Here is a 26,692-nt window from a genome sequence, read left to right on the forward strand (position 1 = left end):
AGTCAATTTCCTTCCTTGAAAAATGCATCAGGTGAAGAAGGTCCTCATACAAACAAGCATTCTTCCTCTCACACCAGGTGCTGAGTCTTCTCATTAAAACAACAGTCACTATGGTAAGTTGCCCTTTGTATTTCCATTGCCCCCACCCCCGAAAAATCTGATTCTCCGAGCACAATTCTATATTTGGTACATTAACAACTTTCCTTAATACTATGGGGTTCTGAATCATCTCAAAAATAATTCAGCAGAGGCCACACAGAAATAGAAGTATTGCATCTGGCTCACTTGAAAAATCAACAGTAGGGTCCACTCTTCCCATATCAATAACTTAGGAAGACTGGTACTACCAGTTGTTTGTTAAGCCTCTTAAATCCTCTGTGGAGTTCATGTTGAGGAACAAAGACAGACGTCTTCTTCATCAGCACAGTGATTAAACAACTCTGCTCACCTGCCATAGCATCCTGATGGACACTGTCAGGTAAGCAGGACAGGTGTCCCTATGTCCATTTTATATCTGGGAAAGTGAAGCAATAACACATGTGTCTTCCTTACAGGGAAAAGGTCAAGGAACTTGCAGAGGGCTAAGACATAAACTCTTTGCCACGAGAGTGGTTCTCAACCTTGTTTGCGCATTAGAATCACCTAGGGAGCTTTGACAAAACACCAATACCAAACCAGACCAAAACGCCAACCCAGACTAAAATGCCTGCGGTGGTGCCTGGGCATCAGTGGGTTTTAAAAGCTCCCAAGGTGATTCAAAGGCACAGCACTGAGAACCGTCTTTGGCAAGTACCAGTTTTCTTTCTCTCACTTTCTTTTCTTCTTGGCTTTACTTAACCAGTAAGAAAGTGAAAGGGTCGTGAATGACAGAGTGGCAGAGCAGTAGTAAATAACAGTCATCACAATGGCGACAGATGCAGCTAAACCAAGTATGTATTCAGGTAAGGCAAAAAAAAAAAAAAAAAAAAGCCAATAGGAAACATGATTCAATAAAAATCAAAAGGAAACACATTCATAAAGGCTAAAAAGCCAAGTTCAGCACATATGTATTACACATATTGCTATATACACTATGTTTTTTTTCTGGTTTTTTTTTTTAAGAGCAAATTTTCAAACAAATGACTATACAGAGGCATGTGTGTCCCAAATGGCAGGAATAAATGCTAAGGAAATTCTTTCCAACATCTGTGAGTAATTTTGTACCATACATCATTGGTCCTATGCATTCACCTTAAAGAAAAAAGATCAGAGTAGAATTACCAAACATCCAAATGTAGTAATAGTTTTTCTCTCCTATTAGGCATGATCTGAAACCCATTAATTTTTTCCAGAGGGAACTTCACTAGTAACACTTTATTCGTGAGCACAACTTGGTTCTTAGACAACCAGTACTTCATGTACTGGCAGTAACACTAGGGGAAAGACTATGACTAAAAGAATCCTCCTCTAATGAGAAACTCTAAACACAAGAAACAATTAAGTATTGAATGAGGATCCTCCTAGTCCAGTTTTGCAATTCCCAACCATCCAAAGAAATCACAGTAATATTCAATATTCCCCAAAGAGTGCAGACATGAACTCTTAAAATTCTAGGATCTTAAAACACACGCATATATATGACCTTCACACACATATGATCGCACGTAACAAATTAGGTTTGTGGAAAACACTATCAGTTACACAGTACTCTCAAAGTGAAAATACCAGGGACAGGATTTTATTCAACTCCATCTACAGGACATTAGTCAAAGGCACCTGACAGTTTTATAAATGCTCAACTTGAAGCTCTTTGTTAGTGAAACCTCATACTACAAAACTATTGTAGCTTACTCTCCCCTCCCCTTCTCCTGGAATCCCTCTCTTTCAGCCCTGCCAAATAACTGGCTCCCAACGTGTTTGTTCTGTGTCTCTCTTTGTTTTTCCCAAAAGGAAAAAATTAATGGTCAAGTGGGTTTAATTTTTAAATTGGTACAAGAGCTTTAAACACGCTGTAGTGAGAAAAATGCAAATGGAACGCTCTTGCAAATGGCTGCACATTAAACATACATCTTATGACCCAGGCCTTTACTAAGACGAGTTCTTAAATTCTTTGGAGGTCAGAAGTTTAGTTTATTCAGCAAGAATAACTCTATTAACAGCTCCAGCTCCTTCTTGTCACCACAGTAAACATCCACACATTCCAAATCCTGGAAAATGTGAGGCAGTAAAGAGAAAGCTGGAGCTGCCAACAGCCTGAAAACCTTCTAAAGCTATCAGTTCATTGTACGAATGTACAAAGATATCCACAGAAATGGATGGATCGGAGCACATATAAAAGCAGCTACATTGGACTCAGGAGACCAGTTTTTCAGAGGACAGAGTGGAACTGGTGAGGCTTTATGTATATCACTATCAAATAATAATAATAATAGTAATAATATCTTACAGCTCTTTAAGCAGATGCCCAAAATTCCACATCAACTTATGTACTGCTATAGTTTTCAGACCCTGATTTTTTTCCTAAATAATCCTATCTTTGAGAAGAGGCTAAGGTTAAAAGTCAAAACTAAGCAGACTTCTAAGCAAAGTGAAAAATAACTCAAGCTTTACAGCTGTTTCAGAAAGTCTGTGGCTAATTTTACAACATCTACCACCCAGTGAGGTCACACTGCAGGAACTTAGTCCTACTCCACACTTGAATAAATAAAATCATGACAAGCAATAAACTGATGGGAGTGCTAAGTCATAGCTAAGAAATGGGAAGACAGCATTTCACCCTAATGAGTAAATTATCCAAGTACAAAAAAATCTGATGTTCAAGTTTAGGGAAATTAACCCTTACACTTTCCAAATATTTTGCTGTTCCTGAAAATGTGCGCACCTAAACAAATTCACTGTGACCTTATTAAGGTCTTGAATCCTTTTTTGTACTTTTCACACCGAAGTGTCAGTCTGAAAGCCTTATCCACCATTTCCCTTAGAGAAAATGAAAGGGAAGGCAAACTGCACAACCCAAGAGAATAACATGATAGAAGCTTGCTCCCCACATGGGACCCCTTGTACTGGAGGGTGACTGAACGGACAAGCAAGAAGAGACAAATTCTGACTCCTCCAACATCAGTTCCTCCCAATGTGGTTCCACGGTATTGTTTCAAATGGCTTCCCAGAATATCTGAAAAACTCAAAATAAAAGTACAAACAGAAAGAAGAGACCCAAAACTCAAACATTTCTGAAGCCACAAAAGTAAATTTTAATCACTTCCCTCTGAGCAAACAAGAGCTGACCATAGTCATACTTTCAGACCTTTTCTCTGATTCTTTCTTGTATACTCTTTATTTATACTTACCAGTGCCATCTACAAATATTTTTTATTTAATTATGAAACATATCCTACAAGAGTATATTTAATGTAAAATGTAGAATTCAGAGTTCTCTAAGAACCTTTGTTTTTTACCTTGAAACAGCTTGAGCCATTTTCTACCTTTTAAGAATTATACTCAACACTTGTCATCTGATTTTAATTTATTCTTATTTTCTTCTATCATTCCCCAGTTTGTCACTATCCTTAACTATTTTTTCTCAACTACTTCTTGCCCAGCACTTACCCTCAACATTCCCCATTCACTCAGTCACTTTTGAATACATTTCACCTTCTCCCTTTGAGTTTTGGCCCTCAAATTTTCCCCCTTGATTCAGAGGAATCGAATGAATAATTGTGACTCTCAGACCCTTCTTGTTACCCTCATCCTGCCCTTACTCCTCTGGCAAATGACCACGATATCAACAAACTGTCATCTCCTTTATCTTTGACCAATCTAACTGACAGGGGAAAAAAAGTTCCCCACCCCTTCATTTTTCTTTGTTCCCTGGTACACTCTGAAGCACCCTGCAGCATGCTTCTTCCTTATCCCTTCTACTCTACTCATTCCCCAATGGAGCACTGCAGCTCGTCTTGGTACTTAGTTTTCAATTATTGGTTGGCTTGTTTTGGTTGGCTTGTTAATGACACTGGCCATATGAAACACGTTGTACCTGGTGGTCATGTGCTATGAGACATGGCCAAGATTTGGATCCACTATCGGCATGGCATATGCTCTGATGTATATTCCAATAGCGATGATAGATTAATCCTGATCCATTTCCTTTGAACCTTGTTTGTCTTGTGGCCAATGGACTGCATTTGCCAAATGGATTGCCGAGTTAAGGAACAGAAAAGGTTTTATGTCTCTGGCCATAGAAGAGAAGTGACCGGCTTACTAGGGCTTAAGTCTTTGGCCCTGGCCTCATTACTTCCGAGCACCAGCTGGCCACAACCACATCATGACCATGATCCTCACTACGTACAAGAACCTTGGTTCAATTCAGAAAATAAATATAAGCCTCCATAACACAAAAACAACCATGTCAAGATAGACACATTGGTTGGCACCCTAAGAATTACATAAACTTGAGATCTATCTCCCTTCCCAATTTCCACAATACCTTTTAGGGGCAGAGTAAACCCTAACCCGCTTCTCACAGTCCTTCCATGTTAGCACTTAAAAGAGGAGAATCACTTTTCGAAACACCTGACTCATCCGCAATGTAAAAGCAGCCATGCACAAGAGGACAAACACAGTTCTTCCTTCCAACACAAATCCAGAGAGCGGAAAAAAAACACTTTTCATTCCTCTCTGAATACCGCAAAACCAATTCTCCTCACAGGTGGACATAAATACATCGTGGGGAAGAGGGCATGGGGAAATATATAAAAATAAATTGTATTTACCTTCTTCTGTTTCATGCCACACGATCCCTTCCAAATTCACACTGGTCCCAGGTTCACAGGGCCCAAGACACTCTGGCTCTGTCACTACTCCAACTTCACACGTATTGACACCCACAGAACGAGTCCGAACCAAAAGCTGTTCAACCGGTGCTGCAATATTGGATGAAGATGGGGAAAAGTAGGAGGGTAGAATCTGAGGCGTGAGACTGCTGGAAATCGGCGGTGGTGGCGCTGGCACTGTAAACAGGGGATCAACCTGAAAGACAGACAGGCTTACTGCAGTAGGGCTGCATTCCGTGCATTCCTTTTAATGCAATTTGCTTATACCACTTCTAGAATATATCACCATTCCAAATTCCATTTGCAATTATAATATGCTTTGAGTGTTTCAATGGTGCCAAAATATAAAGTAGAATAGAAATGAGCATTTTGTTTTTTCATGCCAAATAAGGTAAACATGAGAGCGCTAGCTCCCTGAATCATAAGCAGGCCTTCAGTGCTCTTCTAAATTCATCATTGGACAACCGTTAGCCTCAGCAGACGTGAATGAAACATGTTTTGCAAAATTAAGGCTACTTCTGACATGTAATGAAATCTCATTTTAAAAATTATAACATTTTCCAAAGGAGAAACTCCAATAAACACTAAAAATTTAAGTATAAGAGATGAACTAAAACTGTTTTCAAAGCACTTTATAAACCATAATGAATTAAATCACTACTAAAATATATTAGCTTTGCTGAATATATAAATATATGAACTTTACAATCTACACCGAAACATAAAAACTGGATATTGTTAGCATGTATTCAGAATCAACTCCTAATTAAGTGTTCTATTGCAAAGTTTAGCAGAATTCATATCCGGGGGAGATAAATGTGTGTGCCCCACATCAACAGAACTTGAGTTTCTCCAACGCACAAATTCTTCCGTGGTTAAACTGGTAAAGATCCTTAATGAGCTTGATTAAGGCTCAGCCACCATCTCTCTAAATAGAGGAAATGTAAATCACAGCCAACTACAAGATCTTGTGGTGCAATGACATCCCCTTTGCACCGCTATCCCCAGGAGAGCAGCAAAGGAGTTCTTCATCACAAAAAGTTTAAAAGTCTGGCCATAATGAAACCAAAGGCTATGCATGTACTAAACAGTACATTCATTTGGCCCATTGCTAGGACTGCTACAGATAGCTCTGACCCTGATTATTGGTTGTGAAAATGCCACACACAAAGCCCATTTGTACCAGGACTCCAGATTATCTATGTCTTTGTGTTGCACATAGAAACGGCCTACATTTAAGGGATGACACCTCACAAGTATTATCAGTTGGGCTAACAAATCCTGTATGTAAACAGGACAGATCGAAGATCATTCTGGTAAAAATGTTATCTTATTCTGCTGTTCATAGATTCCCAGTTATCCACTGTAAGTTATCTTTTGTAGCCACTTGGCTACAGGCGTGATAGTATATAGTCTTTGTTGGTTTTTGGTTTTTTTTTTTTTTTTTTAAAGAAACAAAACAAAAAGAGTGTATTTCAAGAGTCATATGAGGAAGTGTGCTCCTAGTTAAACAGCTGAAGCAGTCATCTGTGTGGGCTCCTTGTTCATATGACTGTAGGAACTATTTCTACAGTTTGCATTTCACTAAAATGATAAACTGACGTTCACTTGCCTGAGTGATCCAAGATGCAACAGAACAGCCTTTCACCCATCTGCATGTTAAAAAAACTTAATTTCCTGCTCTCAAAGCTGCCATAAAACTTCTTTTGCTCCATGCTTTTTATTGTTCTGCATTCTTGATCACAGAGCCCAGGAAAGAAAAGCATTTAACAGCCCCAAACCCCAGGTACTGTGATTTATGCTTTTGTGTAAATGTAGCTTAATGTGGATCAAAGTTCACACTGATAGTTCTTATTTTAAAACTGAGCTGACAAATGAACAAAGGGGTTCTGAGAGAGGAAATTTAAGGGGGAAAAAAACAATGCTACCTAGTAGTCTTTATTACAACTAAAAGACTGTCTGAGATTAGAATCACTTTCCAGAGTCAAAAATAGAGACCAAAGAAAATTGGGGTTTTTTTGGCAGGCTTTCCAGCTTCTTAATTTGTATAGTTAGTTGTAAATTGACTGCAATTCGATGTCACATGTATAAATTGAAAAGAAAAAATAGAACATTATTCTGAAAATATTCTTCATATTACCTGATCAACAGCCTACATTAATATCAAGAGAACAAATGTAGCTTGAATAGGATGCATAAGAAAATGAAATAAAATTAGAGATGAAGAGTCTTACAGCATATCAATTCTCTGATTTGGAGGTGAGAACACAACAGGGCAATGAGAGTTATGGTGGCAAGATATACTAACACTAGGACTGGCACCAACTCTGATATTAACTAGCTTATGACCCTGGAGAGTCCTTCAACCTCTCTGAGGCCCATTTTCCTCAACTAGAAAACACATTCTTGGCCAGGTATAGTGGCTCACACCTGTAATCCCAACACTGTGGGAGCTCCAAGCAGGAGTATCACTTGAGGCTGGGAGTTGGAGACCAGCCTGGGCAACACAGCAAGACCCCCTTCTCTACAAAAAAGAATTTAAAAATTAGACAGGCACGGCTGGGCACAGTGGCTCACGCCTGTAATCCCAACACTTTGGGAGGCTGAGGCGGGTGGATCACGAGGTGAGGAGATCGAGACCATCCTGGCTAAGACGGTGAAACCCCGTCTCTACTAAAAATACAAAAAATTAGCTGGGTGTGGTGGTGGGCACCTGTAGTCCCAGCTACTCGGGAGGCAGAGGCAGGAGAATGGCGTGAACCCGGGAGGCAGAGCTTTCTGTGAGCTGAGATCTTGCCACTGCACTCCAGCCTGGGCGACAGGGCAAGATTCCGTCTCAAAAAAAAGAAAAAAAATTAGCCAGGCACTGTGGCATGAGAGTAGTCCCAGATACTCGAGAGGCTGAGGTGGGAGGATCAACTGAGCCCAAGAATTCAAGGCAGCAGTGAGCTATGATCATGCAATGGCACTACAGCCTGGGCAACAAAGCAAGTCCGTCTCTTAAAAACAACAGCAAATGCATTCTTCAGTCACCTAATATTGATGACAAATCCCATCACAACAGAGTTTCTAGACTAAAGCCTTATTTCAACATAACTCCACCTATAGATATATATTTGCATGCAGAAACACACACACACACACACACACACACACACACACACCTCTCTCTCTCTCTCTCATATTTATGTAATTTCCAAGTTCAAATTTCTATGGAACCGGGATGCCTTGAGGGGAGAAGCCAGAGTACTTTGGGCCTACTTGTAAATTAATTGTGTTTGTTTCCATTAACACAATCCAAATGCAACCATGAAAGTTCAATTGATATTTATAGCAAGAACGTTTGAGCCCAATTCAACATGTTTTAAAATGAGAAAGACAAGGTTCAGAGAGTTTGACTAAATATAAACTTAATCATAAATAGTACCCCAACGTGATAATAGTCTTTAGACTATTTAAGGCTTTTAAGGCTTAAACCCGATAGTTACTATTGTTTTGAGGTTCACATCTTTGACTTGCACGAGTGAACTTCTCTGTTCGTTTTTCCACTGTAGTGTCGGCTTTTCATGGTGACTCAGAACTGCCACTCCCATAGGTACCAGACCAGCACTACCAGTGAGAGGAGAAGCAAATGAGAGGAGAATCGCACCTTCCCCCCATCCACTGTGAGATGTTGGGATTGGGGACGAGGTGGAGCACAAAGTCTACCCACGTGGTCTACCATAGGCCCCTCTTCCTTAGAGGTAGCTAACGAGAACAGGATTTGCAGGTGGGGATTACAGCCACTCCCAGAGGTGTTTTTATTTGGCAGGTATGTTACTTTTTAAAACATTCCAATTTTTTTACCAACACTTTAGTAAATTGGAGAAGAATTTAAATTTCTCCTCTTTCGTAAAATAATAATTGAATAATGTGCTCTCCTGGGCCCACATTCCTCATGGCATCAGCTGACAGGACTGAGCTTCACCGCAGCCTTGCCACGTGACTTGCCCAACCAGAGAATGCTGGAGTTTGTGCTTCTAGCCTCTCCCTGAAATAATCACAGAATGTCGCCTAGCCCGACCTACTCAACTCAGTTGAGAGAAAACTGTGGCCCGTATTTGTACAAGTGTAATAAGCTATCTCTAGTGGCAGCCCAGGTACACATAAAACGATGGCATCCCACAAGCAGAAAATTGACAGGAGTTCAACATACACTAGGAAACAGAAGAAGAGTGGAAGGGAAGTAATTCAAAGAGTGTGGCCAATTCTTTCTGCTAGGTAGTGCACTCAGCAGGAGCTGCTCCCCCCAAAAGGTTTCAGTTCTCTTGTGTATCTCAGTGTCAAAGGTGAAGTCACATGTATCATATGTAAAGCAGGATTTTAAAGCATTTTCAGTAGTTATTTTTGCCTTATACAAAAGATCAAGTCCACTGCACCCTGATTTCTCAGGTCACTGATCCATACACTGAACCATAATTTCTTCAGCCAATGAAGGTCGTTAAGGCAGAGGGTGGCCACAGTTGCCACAAGGACTCCCTGCAGTAAGGAGGCAGCATACCACGCCTGGAACCTCTGGTTCTGTTAGCAGACAGAATTGGGTTCAAATGCTGACCCTGTCAGTACCTGCTGTGTGGAACCCTGAGCAAGTTACGGGGCTTCTCTTCTCTAAGACTCAGTGTCTAGTTCTAAGAAATGGGAATAATAGTAACAATTACCCCCACAAGAGTTGCAGTGAAGACTCAGTGAGATAATCCGTGCAAAGTGAATGCTCAGCATAGTGCTTAGCTCAGTAAACACTGGCTTAAAAGTCCCTGGTCTGATATTACAGTTCCCTAACCCTGCACACAACCTTCCAAAGCTCCTTTTTATATCCTACTATATTTAACATAAATCTATAATCCCCTCCAAATGCATGGTTAAGTGCGGTTAAAGTATGTTAAAAATATAAGAAAGGGGGCTTAACCTTGAGAAGCTCAGCCTGGGGAAATACTGCTTCTTTCATACACTGGCATCTGGCAGCAGTCGACTGGCTTAACCCACCCCCATTTTACAATTTTATGGCAATGATGGGATCACCATGAAGGTCCTGATGAGTCCCGTACTACTACAGAATCTCCTCCTCCTAATCTCTAGTTGCAGCTTTTTTTCATGCACTGCTGCCCTAACAGTCAGCTCACCTCAACTCTTATCACACATCCACCCAATAATTACTACCTGCCGTGTGCCAGGCACCGTGCAACCTGCTAGAACAAGAGTAGCCCAAACAGACCAGATCCCTGCCCTTGTGAACTGACTGTGTAGTGGGCAAGACTGTGCACTAGTCAAATAATCATACAAATACAGCAAAATTACAAGGATAATTGTAGAACTACAACCAAAGGACCTTTCATGGTGGCCTGAGAGCAAAAAGTAGGGTGTTAATGGAAGACAGGGTGGGGCAGGGATCTGTCTTCATTGGGAGTTGGAATCCCAGCTCTACTGTTAGCTACAAAACCTTAAGCAAGTAGTGTGATCGCTCTGGGGAATCACTGCCTTCATCTGTAAAACGGAAATAACCCCTGGTTCATGTGACTACTACATAAGATCATACAAATAACTTTAGCTCAGGGCCTGGTAGAAGGTAGCACTCAGTAAATAGGGGCTACTGCTATTGTCAATATTAGTATCATTATTACAAATATATCTGAGACCTGCAATCGATAGGTGGTTTGGCCCTATGGGACCAAATGCTAGTATTTGCTGCATTCAAAGGCAATTCACAAGAGGCAACTACAAATCCCTTTCTGAGGGGAGTAACACAATATAGTTCTAATCAGATACTCCTCACTTAAAAATCAGTGTGGGGGATTGTTAGTCTAATAATACTAATAACTGGAATAAAATATCAGAATAGAGAACTGGCCTGTTTCAGCAATGGTTTCTTTGTCAAAGCTCTTTTCTGTCATCTTGATAGGACACTGATGTAACCTATTAGAGCCCAAAAAAAGAGGAAAGCAGGAAAGCAGCCATCTCCACTGGAAAAAAAAAGACCCATAAGTCTAACAGCTGGTAGTGGCAGCCTGTCAAACTGAGGAAAGTTAATGTCAAGAACAGACACGCGGCAGTCTCTCACTGTTATTTTTGCATGATTATTCCCAGGTGTTGGTGCATGCTGAGCAGTAGCCTGGCTATTTATCACACGAGAGAGCCTAAGAGCATGGGAGGAGGGAACAGGGAGGCTGAAGGGAGACAGGGAAGAAAAGGTTATTTACACAGATAGTGGCACTTAGTGTGTGTAATCAAAGGGCTGGGTTAGGGGCGGGTAATCTGCAGGGAAATCCTGGCAATGTTGTCTCTGTTCACCTTCTTTCAAAGGCTTCCTGAGTGCTGATGGGCAAGGAAGGATCCAAAGATGGAGTGTTGGTGGGGACAGCTTTTCATCACTGGGACATTTCACTGTGTTGGTCAGTGATGCTTTCAGTACCAGGAAACCGACAGCCCGTGAGGATAGGTGGCTAGGGCAGGGCTGGAGAGGGCTCCCTCGAGCACTCCTGCTCCACCCAGACCCAACAAAGAGACATTCAGGTGGCTCTGCTGCCAGGTAGAAGGAGAAGGTGAAACCCAGGACTGCCAAGAAGCAAGCCTCCAGAAGGCAGAGAGATTTCCTCCTTTACCTGGAATCAGGTCTAAACCCTGACAGGGAAGCTTGCCACAGCTTTCTCCCATCTGTTGCCAAAAATATCCACACCTATCCTGCTATTAACCCCTCAATCCCAGGATCGCCAACAACCAGAGGGGGAATGGTGTTTTACTTTGCTCAGAGCCAATATTTTTATAGTCTGTAAGAATGCTGGGGCACGATTACTTAATGCTCACTTTTTCTCCATATCCTGGTATTGGGCTGTTTTACGAGATTGCCCATAGTCACCTCTTCATTTAAAAAGCATTAGAAAGAGACTCCACTACCATATAGGGGAAATCACAGCTCTTTAGAGGTGACCACTGCTGCAGTCTCTTACTTTGCATTTTAACCAACCTTTTTCTGCCTGACATCACTGCTTCATTAGCAAAGCAGGAGAAGCTTAAAAAACCGTTTCCTTAAATTAGGCACTGATCTTTTCTCCAAAACGAATCAGCAAGGCTGAATTTCCATCCCTAAAGGACAAACCTGTAACAACTGAATTTTGGTCACTTCTAATTCTGCCTTTCGTAAATGCGATGGAGACAACTCTTCCTTTCAGAACCATGATCAAAGCCATTTACGCTTTGCAGCTTGCTGAGAAAACAACATGGGCAAATTCTCACAGAGGGTCTAAGGTACCAGACTTTTTCTATCTCCTTTAATTCTCACAAAATTCCTATTTTATAGAAGCAGAAACTGAAGATCTCAGAGGATGGGCAACTTTATCCAAGGAGCTGAAATTCAAGACCAAAGCTCTCTGATCTTAAAGTCCATGGGCTTTCTCATAAAAATAGTAACATCAGCAGCTACTTTTTAACACACACAACATAGAGGGATTATAACTGTCTTACCACATATAGTGTAGGAGGGATTATACTGTGCATTCTCTCTTTTGATCTTTACAAAATTGTTAAGGGAAGTATTTTACAGATGAGGAAAAGGAAACGTGGGAAAAGTTAAGTAACTTAAAAGGTCACTCAGGGTCGGTGGCTGAGCCAGAATTTGGCCCCACATTGGTCTAACATCAAACGCAAACCCTTCTAAATGTAAAATAGAAGATGAGATGGAAAGAAACCTTTCTCCACGGGTAATTTCTGACCCTTTTCTATATGTTGGAAGCAATATACCTGAATCACCCTTTATTACCCATAGTTCAGAATAGTGAATCTCAGGCTTGCAAGAAAATACTACAATCCCTTCAGAAACCTCACTTTAAAACCTTACTGAAACCAAAGCTCAGCTTTTGTTTTATTGTTATTGTTGTTTTAAATCATCCAATTCTAAAATTACCACTATGCACAGACTGGGAATTATACTGCCATTTCCACTTTCTCATTACCAGGTATGAAGACCAACCCTGCCCTCAAGTGCTGTTCAGGCTTAGCAGCTGATCTGGTAGGACTTGGCCTGGGGATAGACCAGGGCTCTGGCCCCAAGGCCATTGGGGCCAAGACGGATGCTTCCACCTCCAGCCAGAACCCCCACCATGCCAAAATTCCAGAATGCCAAAAATCCGAGGCCGGGTGCAGTGGCTCACGCCTGTAATCCCAGCACTTTGGGAGGCCGAGGTGGGTGGGTCGCCTGAGGTCAGGAGTTCAAGACCAGCCTGACCAACATGGAAAAACCCAGTCTCTACTAAAAATACAAAAATTAGCTGGGCGTAGTAGTGGCACCTGTAATCCCAGCTACTCGGGAGGCTGAGGCAGGAGAATCGCTTGATCCCAGGAGTCGGAGGTTGCGGTGAGCCAAGACTGCACTGTTGCACTCCAACCTGGGCGACAGAGCGAGACTCCGTCTCAAAAAAAAAAAAACTCTGGGGTCTGCATGGCACCACTTTGGGATGGAGAGGAAAGGGGGTCACTGACTGTTCGTGTCTGACTGCCAGAAGGGTCCCTATATACAAGTCTCAAAGCAAGAGAATGTACACGTACACAGCTACATGTGTAAAATATGCTTTAAACAGCCGGGACTATTTTTAACTTCATTCTCTAGTCATGACAGTTTTCAAAGCAAAACAGAAGGTACTGAGTATGTAAAGATGGAATATAATTAAACCACTCTACTCAATGTCTTAAATTTCTTTTGTTATGAAGCCAAATTAAATTCCTCCCTCAAAGACCTTGAACTGTGTAGCGTTCTATAGCAAAGCGATATTGGTGGAGGGGGAGCAGACACGGGGACTCTTTTCTACCACACCACATCATTTGTCACATACTTAGCCTCAGTTGTGTTCTTTGAAAACCTGTCCTACTGCTGAGCCACAGATACTTAATCTGTTTCAAAAGTGCCGCTGACATCTCTCACTACTCACAGAGCTGTGTGTGCTTTAAATAGTAGCAGTAAATGATCAGTGTTTTCATATCTTGTTCATAAGAGTTCTCTGATTTCCTCTCATCCTATTTCCAAAGACACTTAAAGCACAAAAATAAGCCACAAAGAAAGGAGACCATCGTAAAGTTACTAAAAAAGTCTGTGTTCTTGGATTAATCCTTTTCACAAGGCCCTTTGTACAAAGCTGAAAAGTTCCACGCAAATTCCATTTCTATCAATTAGATCTTGTTCCCAATCCCTTAAGAGAGAAACTTTTTAAAAAGAAAGTTCAATGGAAAATTCTGGATGTTCCTAAACATGGTTGTGCCTATATTAGCCAATAAATCAATTTCAAAACACATGAATAATGCATGTATCTTAGTTGATATTGGTCATTGATAAATACACTGTCCTTGTGTGACCCTTATTTCTCCTTGAAATTAGGTTGAAATCAGGGAAAGGTTAGAAGTCTCTCATCCTTACGCTTCTGGATGCAGACATGATTTTAAGAAGAAAGAAAGGCAGGGAGAATAAAGAAAAGCCCATTTTGGAAACCACCACATTCCGATTTCTCTCAGCTTAACATCAGTTATTTTTCTTATCTTCTTTTAGGGAATCTCACTTGCAACCACCTAAAAGGAGTGTTTTCAACCAAAATTTTACACATTTGAATTACAAACTGGAAACATGCTGGTCATAACAAATGAAATGACAAGGAAGCGCCTGAGTCACACTGTATGGGAGCTATGTGGTGTCCTATAAAGATTGCGGTGAGCTGAGATCCATATAAAGGGAAGGCCACAGAAGCATCCAAAACATCACGGGTCGGTCACAGAAGAAGACAATTTTGACTCCCTGCCCAGGATACTATCTTGGTACCACTCACTTTTCTCCCTGCAAAATCTGAATATTGCTCACATATATTCAACATATGTCTAAGAAGCCTCTTATGTGTGTGTCCTGCCTCTTCTTTCCATACCTCCCAAATGTTGACCCAAAACATTGATCAATTTTAATAAATTAAGCAAAGTTTTGGAAATGTAATTTCATTCTGAATCACAGTTAAGCAACTGGGTAAAGCTCTCCATAGTTTATCACAGAGATGGAATGGTTAGAGAGAACATGACAAAGCTTCCCCATACACCATCTCTATACATGCACGTATACTATATTTCCATCCATATGTAATACTTAGCTACATATCTATTGTCAAGGACTCTTTAAAGAAACATTCATTCTTACTACACATCTAGAGAAAGGCAAGGGTGGGTTTTCTCATCTGATTGTGTAAACTGAGGAAACTTAGTCTTAAGAGATAAATTACTTCTCAGGGTCAGGAGCAAAAACAAGAGGCCATAGCCTGTCCCAATGGGGTCTATCATGCCCTCTACCAAGTTCTAAACCTAAACCACTTTTAAAAGTTTCTTCTCACAGAGCCCTTCACACACACACAAAAAGCTCCTTGCTCACAGGTCCATAATTCGGTTTCCCCACCTTGAGAACACAGCAGATTTTATTAATAAAAGTCAACAGATCACTCTCCAGAAAGAACCCTCTTCTAACAGTTTGTGTGTTCTTTCAGAAATTTTATCCATATAGAAACATACAGAGGAAGAAGGAATCACTTTTCATTGTATAGCCTTCTCTGCTGCTTGAACTTTAACATGACCATATACTATTTTATCATTTTTTAAACTAATTTTTTAATGAAAAGATGCTAGGGTGTTCCACTTTAGAGTAAAAGTAAAGCAGAGAGGAGAGGGTAGATGCTTGGAGACTATTATTTCAACTCCTCATGCAGAGGTCCTGAAATCCACAAGTGAGTCCAAGGTGGCATAAAGACCTAGTTTGTGTGACAGGAATCATGTATTAACCCCAGGCCCTCCCCTTTAGATGGGTTGCCATTTAAGCTGCCTCACTGTTGGGGAAGTCATTCCTCCATCCAACAAATTATTGCCAGGTGCCACAATATGCCAAAGGTGAGGAGATGAGCAGTGGTCGAAGAGCCAAGTGTGGTCAGAGCTGAAGACGGTCAGTTAAGCCCAGGGCATTGTGGGAGCACCAAGGGGGTGGGGCAGGGAGTGTGCTGAGCTGTGTGTTAAGGAAGTGGAGGACTTAGCCTGAAGGGATGGGAGGTGGAGTGGGGCTGGGCAGCTCTGGATGGTACACTCTGGGAAGGGGCTGGCAGCTTAGGGGGTGGGGGAGCAGAGAGAGCTAAGGCTGGAATACCCGAGAATTCACAAGAGCCCAGGCCAGGCTAAGAATCTGAGGGGTTACTGTGAAGTTGGAAGTGGGCACTGAGGATTTTAAAGCAGGGGAACGGGAGGATCCGATTGTTCATGTGGTAAAAAGCACACTGGAAGCCACGGGAAAACAGATGAGACAGGGCAAGACTGGAGGAAGGAAGACAAGAAACCATTACAAATTAGCCAGGTGTAGGTGCGTGCCTATAATTCCAGCTACTCGGGAGGCTGAGGCAGGAGAATCACTTGAACCCAGGAGGTGGAGGTTGCAGTGAGCTGAGATCGCACCACTGCACTCTAGCCTGGGCAACAGAGCCAGACTCCATCACAAAACACAAAAAAAGAAGCTATTACAGTACTCCAAGAAGACCTGGCACCTGTGTTGGGGTGGGGGGATAGGGAGGAGGGGTCAGACTCGGGAAGGTGGCAGAGGAGGGCAAACTCAAAGATGTGTCCCAGGGGTCTGTTTCAGTTGGTGACAGTGTCATGGCCTGGGATGGGGAGGATGGGCAGAGGATCGCCTGTTGGGCAATGTCTATCAGGCAGATGGATAGAATTAGATCATCCTAGATCAGCTCTGTGACCACTGGCAAAGAGAAAGTAATGAAGCCAGTGGAGTGGCTGAGATGGCTCAGGGAAAATGCAAAGAATGTAAAGAGAAGGGGCGAAACCCTGTAGGCCTCCATAGTGATGGAGCACAAAGAGTGAGAAGGAGCAGAGTGGCTGGAGAGGTACCGGCAAACCTGGAGAGTGGGGTAACTAATCTAAGGAGCGGGGCTCTAAGAGTAGGGAGGTCTGGGCAGTCTGGTGTCCAATGACGCCATGGAGAAGCCACGAGAAGACGCTGCCCGCCCATGGTCCCTGCTTTCCTTCCAGCTACCAGAAGAACAAAGCAGCTGGCTTTTTAAAAGCTGTAGATTCCTAATAATTCCCTTAATTTTACCCTAACAGCCACTGGCAGCCTCACAGTGTTGCCCCTACACCAACCTGGAAACTTTTGTTTCAATTTAGGTGAAGAAATGACTCCACACCATGGCTGCAGTCACCTATTTTTCCATTAGATGATGCATGATCTTTGAGAAACCAGATCCCATCCCCAAATGCCATGACCCTTAATCTTTGTGTGTCACGGACAGCCAAGATAATGAGCCCTTCATTTCAGGAAGCTAAATCACAAAAGTAATATGTATCCTAAATAAGCTTTTTCAAACCTCTATCCCCACCCACCACCTGATCCCGGCCTTCCCAGAATGACGTCCAAGGCACATGCCCCTTAATCACCATTGGTCCCTGAACAGAGATAAACTCTCTCTCCTTCCCTTCTCTCTCACTACTCTTGTATCTTTATATTCACTAGTTCCCTAAGGTGGTTCTACTCTACAAATCCCATTTGAACATCCTCCCTTTCCAGTCTTAGAGCAATGAGCCTTTAGGAGAAGGAATATCTAGGGGAAGTGACCCTGCTTAGGGATTTCTCAGTCCACAGTCTAGTTAAAAGGTCACCAAATGATGATCCATGGTCCACATCTGGCCCACTGCCTGTTTTCCTAAGGCCTGAAAGCTAAGAATGTTTTCTACAGATGAACTTTTGCAATCAATGTAATGACAGCAAACATTAACTTTGAACACTTATTAAGTGGAATGTTATTCTCTCCCACAAGAAAAATTTCATTCTTCTCATCAGTAGATCTGTATTACCGAAAATTGTGCTCAATAATTGTCATTGGATTTTAATTTTTGTCAATTAAAAAATTCTGTGGAAATCTGTTTTCTCTCTTGTTACCCAAGTGCCTACATAATATACGTGATGTTGCCTCTTGGCCTGCAAAGCCTAAAGTATTTACTATCAACCATTTACAGAAAAAAATTTGCCAATCCTTGCTCTAGTGAATTCAAGAGCTCATTTAGGTTCAGTCTTGGACGTTAATATCTGTTGGTGGAGAGGGGGAGGGGGAGTTAACAGTATGTTGGAAGAAGGCAGGAAGGAAGGGAAAAAGGAAGTAGGGAGTGGAGAGAAGTGTAGATTTTAAAAGTAAACATCTAGATCCATGTCTGAATGAAAAATAATAATAAATGTACCTACTACTACCTAACTCTTAAAAAAACCTAAGAGTCATAAACCAAAAGAGATATGACGAGCCACATTCCAGTTCTAACTTAAGCAGTCATAACGTAAAACATTAAATATTTATTGAACATCTTTTTATTATACTAGCCATTATGCTGGGTGCTAATAATAACCAGGACAGACAAGATCCCTCCCTTCATGGAGCTTACATAAGAAGTAAACTTTTTAAAAAAACAACACTGTCAATCTATGATAACCTCTCTATTCCTAAAAGAAGAAACTTAAGCATCCTATGTAATTGCAATGTGTTTTTGGTACATTTTTAGCTTGAAAACCAGGATACTTTATCTTAATTCCCCCATAAGTGAATGAATTAGATGAAAAAATCAAGTTCTCAAACACATTCTGTTGAGAACTAGAAATGAAACAAGCCCTCCTAGAAACCTGGGGTTCTTTCATCCAGAAATCTAGTCATGGATGAACAACGAAGGCCATCAGTCCCAGAAGCTGCTTCTCACAGAGTATGACAGGTCAATGTCACATGTCACATGTCTCACTAATGCTTTTGAACTGGGTAATATAGTGTAATAAATAGGAGTGTGGTCTCTGTGCTTCAATCTCAGATCATTTACTTACTAGTATAATCTTGAAAATTTACTTAACCTTTCTAAGCCTCAATTTCCTCACCTATAAAGTGGAGATTATAGTATTACCTCATTGTATTTAATGTAATAGACACATCAAACGAGAGATCCTACATAAAGCCCTCAGTATCTCTATCATATAAGTGTTCAACAATGTTAGTTATTACTGTCCTTGCCAATACCAATCTCAATAACAAATGTTCATAAGCCTTTCTTAATTTGTCACATGGCTAAACCAACACATTAAAAACATACTGCTATAGTCTCTGAAAACCAGAGGACAATTTTCAAATTAAATGAAACACTTCAAAATACCTAGGGATGAATTTATAATTGAATATTTAAGGTTCTTTAGAACCAACTACATAATAAGATTTTATTTGGAGAGAACAGTGATTTTTCCTCTTCTAAAAGCTGACATCCTAAGAGAAACCCAGGCTAAGAATGAAATCAGGATCTTCTACTTCTAGTGTCAACATCCATGAGAATTAAGAATGTTTGCCTCCGCTATTTTATAGGGGTACTTCAAGAATTAAATGAAACAAACTCTATGAAAATGGTCTCAAAAGAATGCACGAATTGTAAATAAAAATAAATGTTATTAACCATTTATTCTTGCACAGTTACCAAGTCACCTCATTTACTCTTTAACACAAAAAAATGATGCCACAAAGAAATGAAGGATAGCAGGGGTGGTAAACAGGACCACACTCTCTTGGCATCACATTTCCAGAATATTCATTATTTATTTCTACAAATGTGTCTAATATCCAAGTACGAGCACCCCATGGGTGACAGAGCTTGCCATATCTGCAGCAAAATAAATATTTCTATTATGCACTCCCTTAACCATTAAAATAATTTCTAGCTAGTTGACAAACACCTGCAATATAGCTTTAGCAATATCTAGACTACATTTAAATCAAGTTGATTTGAATCATGATTTAAATAATCAGTCAAGAAAAACTATTATCTTCTAAAATTAAAAAGTGCATGCTTATTTTTTGCCATAATGGTAATATACACACTTCATAAAGCTCATAGATATATGTACGTATACTGCTTTTTAACAGAAAATATTATTTTTAAGTGGTGTAAAAAAATCTTTTTAAATGTTATCATTATTTTTATTTTTAATATTACCAACCAGCCCTTACTTATGCATACATATTTTACATAATGAAAACCATACTCTATACCTTTAATGCATTTATCTCATATTTTATAGCTGCATTAGAAACTCTAATATAGTTGCTTTAGGTATCAAAACTAAATGAAGCATCTATTTAAATCACTGAATGGCTATCTCCTCTAAGTTACTCATGGGTATTTTTCCATAGTGCATTAAAATCTAATAACCATCATCAAAACAACTTAAATTTAAATTGTTTCATTTAATAAAAAAAAAAAAAAAAAAAAAAAAGGAGGGGATTTCCTTCAACCACAAGTCATTTAAATAAGCAGCTTGGTTAATTACCTTTGTTCATCAATGTTAATACTTACCAATAAACATTTATTCCCTGACTATAGTGCTTATTTTAATTACAGTCCTAAAATATACCAGGAAAAAGTAGTGCTCATGTCAAAGCCACTCTTAGGAAGTTGGGAAATAAACTTGCCACCTAGACTTAAGGTCTAAAAGTACTGGATATAACAGGAAGTACTCAGTTAAATCTTACATGACTTTTGTTTTGGTGGAGTGGGGGAGGGTAGGATGGGTGAAATTTTTTCAGGTAGCTTTAGTGTTAAGTGCATTCTCCTGCATTTTTGCATTCTAGAGCTCTAATAACTCTTTAAACTTTAATAAGTTATTAACAAAAGCCCCACTCCCAATCTTTGTCACAGAACATAATTTTATTCTGAATAAAAGTTGTACATTTTGGCTGGGCATCATGGCTCAAGCCTGTAATCCCAGCACTTTGGGAGGCCGAGGCAGGCGGATCACCTGAGGTCAGGAGTTGGAGACCAGCCTGACTAACCTGGAGAAACCTCATCTCTACAAAAATACAAAATTAGCTGGGCCGCGGTGGTGCATGCCTGTAATCCCAACTACGCGGGAGGCTGAGGCAGGACAATCGCTTGAACCCGGGAGGCGGAGGTTGCAGTGAGCCAAGATCGCACCACTGTACTCCAGCCTGGGCAACAAGAACAAAACTCCGTCTTAAAAAAAAGTAAATTTTGATTAAATATTTACCCTCTGACAAATCTTAAAATTATATAAACTTCTCTTGAAATGTGATTTTTAAAACTCATTTTTGCTGGCCAGGAGCAGTGGCTCATGCCTGTAACCCCAGCATTTTGGGAGGCCTAGGTGGGCGAATCACCTGAGGTCAGGAGTTCGAGACCCACCTGGCCAACATGGCGAAACCCTTGTCTCTACTAAAAATAAAAATTAAAAAAATGAGCCAGGCATGGTGGCAAGCACCTGTAATCCCAGCTACTGGGGAGGTCGAGGCAGGAGAATTGATTGAACCCAAGAGGCGGAAGTGGCAGTGAGCCAAGACTACGCCACTGCACTCCAGCCTGGGTGACACAGCGAGCAAGACTCCACCTCAAATAAATAAATACATAAATAAATTCATTCTAAAAAACCAGTTTTTTAAAAATCACAAACCATTCTGATTTAACCATTTCTTTGCAATCTAATATTTGATCTCAAAAATTAAGCAAAGATTAACTAACATTAGCAAAAAGGCTTTTTTGAGGCTCTGGAACAATACAGTCCAAGGACATGCAAAATTAAAAGCAGTAAAATCACCTTAGATATTATTTAGTCCTTTTGTTGTTGTTGTTGTTTTAGTTTTATAAATGAGTAAAGTTAACTCAAAGACCACAGGAGTTTATAGCCAACAAAGACCCAAAACTTAGCAGAAGTTCTCAAAGCTCACCAGGTGCACGCAACATGCAATCTGGTTTCATCTCTGCCGAACACAGAGTTCTGGGCAGATGGGAGACTCTGGGTGTGTCTATGGCCGGCTGAGTGTCCCCATAGGGCAGCAAAGAAGGAAAATGAATACTATGGCTGGTACCTTTTCCTCTTATAAATCCTTTTTGCTTTCTCTTGCCTGTCTATAAAGGAGAATCACACCTTGACGCATGGGCTCAACACATAACATGGCTGAACAATTAGTGCTATCTCACTGCTCCACCCTATCACAATCTGAGCACAGGCCCGCATTCTGCAGACTTCCTCCCTGGTGGCCTCTGCTCTTCTTCTTTCAAAGTGGCATGGCACCAGATGCCATGGCCCCACTCCATTCACCTTGAAGTAGGTAGCAAAAGCAAAACTAGGACCTGCCATCCCAACTTGTACATCTTCCCACTGAAAGCAGGTCATCTTTCTCTGCTTAGCACTCTTAAATACCTTGTTAGGAGAACAAAAAAATTCTCTTTCACATGCGTTAGAAAGTCTAATATTTTGTCTAACAGAAATGAAAAATAAACCTAATCTAAGCTGTCAAAGAATCATGAAATGCTTCTGGCACTTCCATCAAAGTATGCAGAATTGTACGAACTCTTTGAAGAAATGAAACTGCAGTTTATCAAGTGTGATTTATAAGCAACACTGATTTAGCTGGTAGATAACACTGCTGTCTAATCATTAGTAGTCAGACAACAGCCATGTGAACACATCAATTATGGGCCACTGCCAAAAGCCCTTGAGATCTTGGAGATTAACAGCCAATCCTCTGTTTTACAAGCTCACATCAAAAAGAATATTAATAAGAGGAGGGGCGATGTGAAAGCTTGTCAGAGTAATTCAGCCACTAAAACAAGGCATTTTTTTTTTCTCTCTTTTCTGTTGAATTGGCCCAAGGAAGAAGCTGGCATCAGCTACAAAGTGCAATGCTGCCAATTTCTTGGAAAATGTTTTTCACTAGCATATGGGAACTTGTAAGGGTCTGCAAAACTGCTATTTGGTGAATAAAGACAGGCAAGCCTTCTCCATGTCCCTTTTTAATGCTGGAATGAAACAAATGGAGTCATTATTAAATTATTTTTAAATTAACTTGCACAATAGGAAATCCACTGGCTTTTTCTCTACCCTCAAAATCAGAAATTTTGTAAAATCTCATCACATATGTGCCATTTTTAATACTTCTGCCATCTACCAATATGTAACTAAGAGAAACTACTAGTACTGACCTGCACGTTAATGAGTTTCTTGAAATTAACATGGTTCTTTACAATGTAGAACAAAAATCAAAATGCACTAAGTGCTTAAATTTCTTCTTTCCAACTATTTGAAGAAGATGGATATAAATCCCACTGATATTTCTGCAATTAGAATTAAACTAGCTCTGACAACCCATACATAGAAAGCACTTGCAAAAATGTATGTCACAGGCACAGCATTCGTTTCAGTGATGTCTGTATTTAACATACACACCAGTGAGGATTGCTATATTTTTGTAAATGATCAGATGAAACCAAACAGCTGGCAACTAACAGTTTAGTGGGGTTCCAGCAGGCTCCCTAATATATGAACATAAGCCACACTGCAAAATGTGTGGTCTGGGTTTCCCTGCCACTTACAGATTTGTTTGCATTCATATCTGTAGAACACTACATTTACCAAGTGTTTTCCTGTTATTTCATTTGTTGTTCACCACTTCAAAATCAGCATGGGGCGGTGACAAAAACATTAGGGGAGGAAAAAGAAGCATGGGGTTCCTGTTGCTTCTCAGTAGTTAAGCTATTTGCCCCCTAAGTCAGTCACTTAATTCAAGGGCTTGTTGACAAGCAATGGTTAAATCAAAGATTCTTTATGTGGGGATCAAAGATTCTTAATCTGGGGTTCAAAGATTTGTGGAGCCTTAGAAACCTTGTAATTACAGAAGCAAAGGTTTATACATCTGTGTACTTTCTCTCTTCCTTTTCCTGTAGAGAGAGTCCATAGATGCCCAGTAAAATCCTAACCTACCTAGGAGATGAGAACTGACCCAGTGGTAAATTCAAGGGCAAGAGCTGTGCCTCTTCTTCATTACAGTGCATGCTCAATAAACATTTGCCAGACTAAAAGCACAGGCATCATTCTGAACCTCAGTTTCTTCACCTGGGAGCCAGAGCAATAACGTACTCTCTTATGATCTTTGAAGGCTGTCAAAACAACAACAACAACAACAACAACAAAACAACCAACAGGAGTGTGGCTTTGGAAGTACTTAAACATAATTTAACGTGCTACTGAATTCAACACATGTTCCTTGGGTAGCCACATGCCAGGCACTGTACAGAGATTACAAATTATTGATTGTACTTTTTATTTTAGAAAAGAAATAGCCTTCTCAGTAGGTAATTTATCTGAGCGAATGTATTTGGGGGCAACAGGGGTGTCTCAAAAAGGAAACCCTTCCAAGGCTTTGTTGATACTGTATTAGAAGCTCACTCCAAAAGATGTTAGATTTCTCATTAATGGTTGCCATAATCTTCTTTTATAATATATCTGACTATGAGGTTTCTCTATCACCTTTCTGATTATGAAGTTTCTTCTTTCTACCACTTCTCTGGCAAAAATTGTGAATGGTAAGAAAAATAAAACTTAGTAGAGGCTCTATGAAAACTATGCTATAGCTACCTAACACAGCAACACCGGAATTCATTCAGGCGAAACAGACTTTCATGGTAAACATGTATAGCTTCAATCTGTTGAATGTAAACTGAAAAGTACACTTTTTGGAAAAAATAAATTTTAATAACATGTTGTGTTTGATGGGCAACTTCCAGGTGAAAATAAATCAAACCACTGTTCTTTTCAACAACAATTATGGCTATGAATGACCTATGATTAAAGTGTCAGAATGGGCCGTGCTTCATGTTCTTATACAAATTTCAACAGAGAGAAAGGGGCCAAATTCATGCCTGAGCTCATAATATCTAATTACACTCCAAACTCCTGGGCTGGCTTTTTTTTTTTTTTCCTTTTTACTTTCTCTCTTTTTTTTCCACAAATTAAATCATTAACTTGGTTTAAACAACCTTTCAAAGGTCACACCTAAGCTATATGTTATAATAATCGCTTCTCTCTTACTTTTGAATAACGATTTAAAGAAAAAAGTAGCACTTCATTTTAGCCCTGAAAGTCATGTGGGTAACAAAGAAATCATCAGACAAAAATCTGCCTAATGCAGATGCCATGACAGTTTGTTATTCTGACAGCATGACCCTTCTGAATAAATCATCTTTATTCTTTAAAATTCAATAGGCATGCTCTACCAAACCTGGGAAACCAGGTGCTGCAGTATAACTGATTATACAGATGACAATACTGTTAAAGAATTAAAAATGTCACATAAATGCAAGATAGAAGAAAATCCAGATAATTCCCATCAATGTTTTTGCCAACGATCTCTACATGGAAGAAAAGACAAAAAATGTGGACCCCATCGAGCCAGTTTTAAGGCCCTTTTTTCCTCTGTAACCCTACTAAAAGAGAATCCAATTCAACAAATATTGACTGAGCATTTCCTGTAAGAGGGCACAGTGCTAGGCGCTGGGGAGATAAAAAGAAATAAGATGGCATCCATGCCCTCAGGGGTCCTAGGGTGGCAGGGGAAACATGCACTCACATACCACAGAACAAAACAGCAAAAGTGTAGATAAACGACATGTGTTTCCAGAGCAATAAATAGAAATGGAGGAAATTACAACTGTTTTGGAACAGTAAAGGTAGTCAGACAACATAACCAAGAAGCAACTAAGGCTCAGAGACAGTGGCTGTTGCCCAAGGGTCATAAAAGAACTCAAAGCCAGGCCGGGTGCAGTGGCTCATGCCTGTAATCTCAGCATTTTGGGACACTGAGGTGGACGGATCGTCTGAGGTCAGGAGTTCAAGACAAGACTGACCAACATGGTGAAACCCCATCTCTACTAAAAATACAAAAATTACCCAGGTGTGGTGGCGGGTGCCTGTAATCCCAGCTACGCGGAAGGCTGAAGCAAGAGAATTGCTTGAATCCAGGAAGCAGAGGTTGCAGTGAGCCGAGATCACGCCACTGCACTACAGCCTGGGCAACAGAACGAGACTCTTATCCCAAAAAAAAAAAAAAAAAAAAAAAAAAAAAAAAAAAAAGAACTCAAAGCCAAATCATCAAGTGGGACCAGTCCCCCAATTCCCAGTTCTAGAGCTTCTCTCCCTGGATCATGACCCAGGTACAAATCAAGAATAAAAGGTCTGCAAGAGGGAACAATCTGCCTAAAAGCCACACGTGGCCAACATCAGCAGGACTTACTGGCTACCCTCCACACTGAGAGCACGATAGCAAAATGGCAATTTTCTGAAGCCCAGCTGACCAGAAGAGATGACCTCCATAGATCAGACCTACAGCAGTAATATTTCCAACTTCATGCTTTAGACACTCCCAAAACGTTTCCCCTGCCTCCATGGCAATTATCTACATTCTACTAAACCAAAATGGCTAACCAAGCAAAGCTACGGCTCATCTTTACTACTTAAGCAATTCATTTGTGCAGCGATGTCTCTGCCCTAGGATTCTGGGAAACACCAGTAAGTGTATTTACTGGCTGTAAATGTTCCTAGGGCTAGAGCTGCAAATCATTAGTCCCTTTGCCTCCCATTTGACCAAGTACACTAATTAACCACCTGTAAAACACCTCAATGAAGTCATATTGAAAGCAATACTGTGATGATATTTCTAAAAGAAGAAGCCTTAAAACATACACACACACACACGAAATTCTAATAACCATTCCTAACATCTGCCCTTTGAGAAAGGACGGGGAGGTGGGGGTTGCAGGTTGGAGAAAATACCTTCAAATAAGTTATCTGAAGCATTTGCTAAATGCACACAAAGGAGCCAACCTTTAGAGCTGGAGAATCAGAATAGGGGTTAGGAGACCTGAGACTGGGTATTTGTGGAAATGGAAACAATTAAGCACTCCGGGTAATTCAGATGCACAGCTATGATTAAGAAATAATATTTATATTACGAGTTCAACAATTCTGTATACTGGAT

General features: G+C 40.5%; 1 protein-coding gene across 7 annotated transcripts in view; it reads right to left on the reverse strand.

Annotated features, from left to right (window-relative positions):
- The window catches only part of ZNF608 (zinc finger protein 608), a 112,572-nt gene that overhangs the window by 60,014 nt on the left and 25,866 nt on the right, over nt 1-26,692 (reverse strand). For all 7 annotated transcript variants that reach the window (XM_045394177.3, XM_065546694.2, XM_073994137.1 and 4 more), the window contains one exon: nt 4,749-5,004. In XM_045394177.3, coding sequence (XP_045250112.1) covers nt 4,749-5,004 — 256 coding nt within the window. The remainder of the gene's footprint in view (nt 1-4,748; nt 5,005-26,692) is intronic.

This window comes from Macaca fascicularis, chromosome 6, assembly GCF_037993035.2.
Source record: "Macaca fascicularis isolate 582-1 chromosome 6, T2T-MFA8v1.1".
Lineage (NCBI taxonomy): Eukaryota > Metazoa > Chordata > Mammalia > Primates > Cercopithecidae > Macaca > Macaca fascicularis.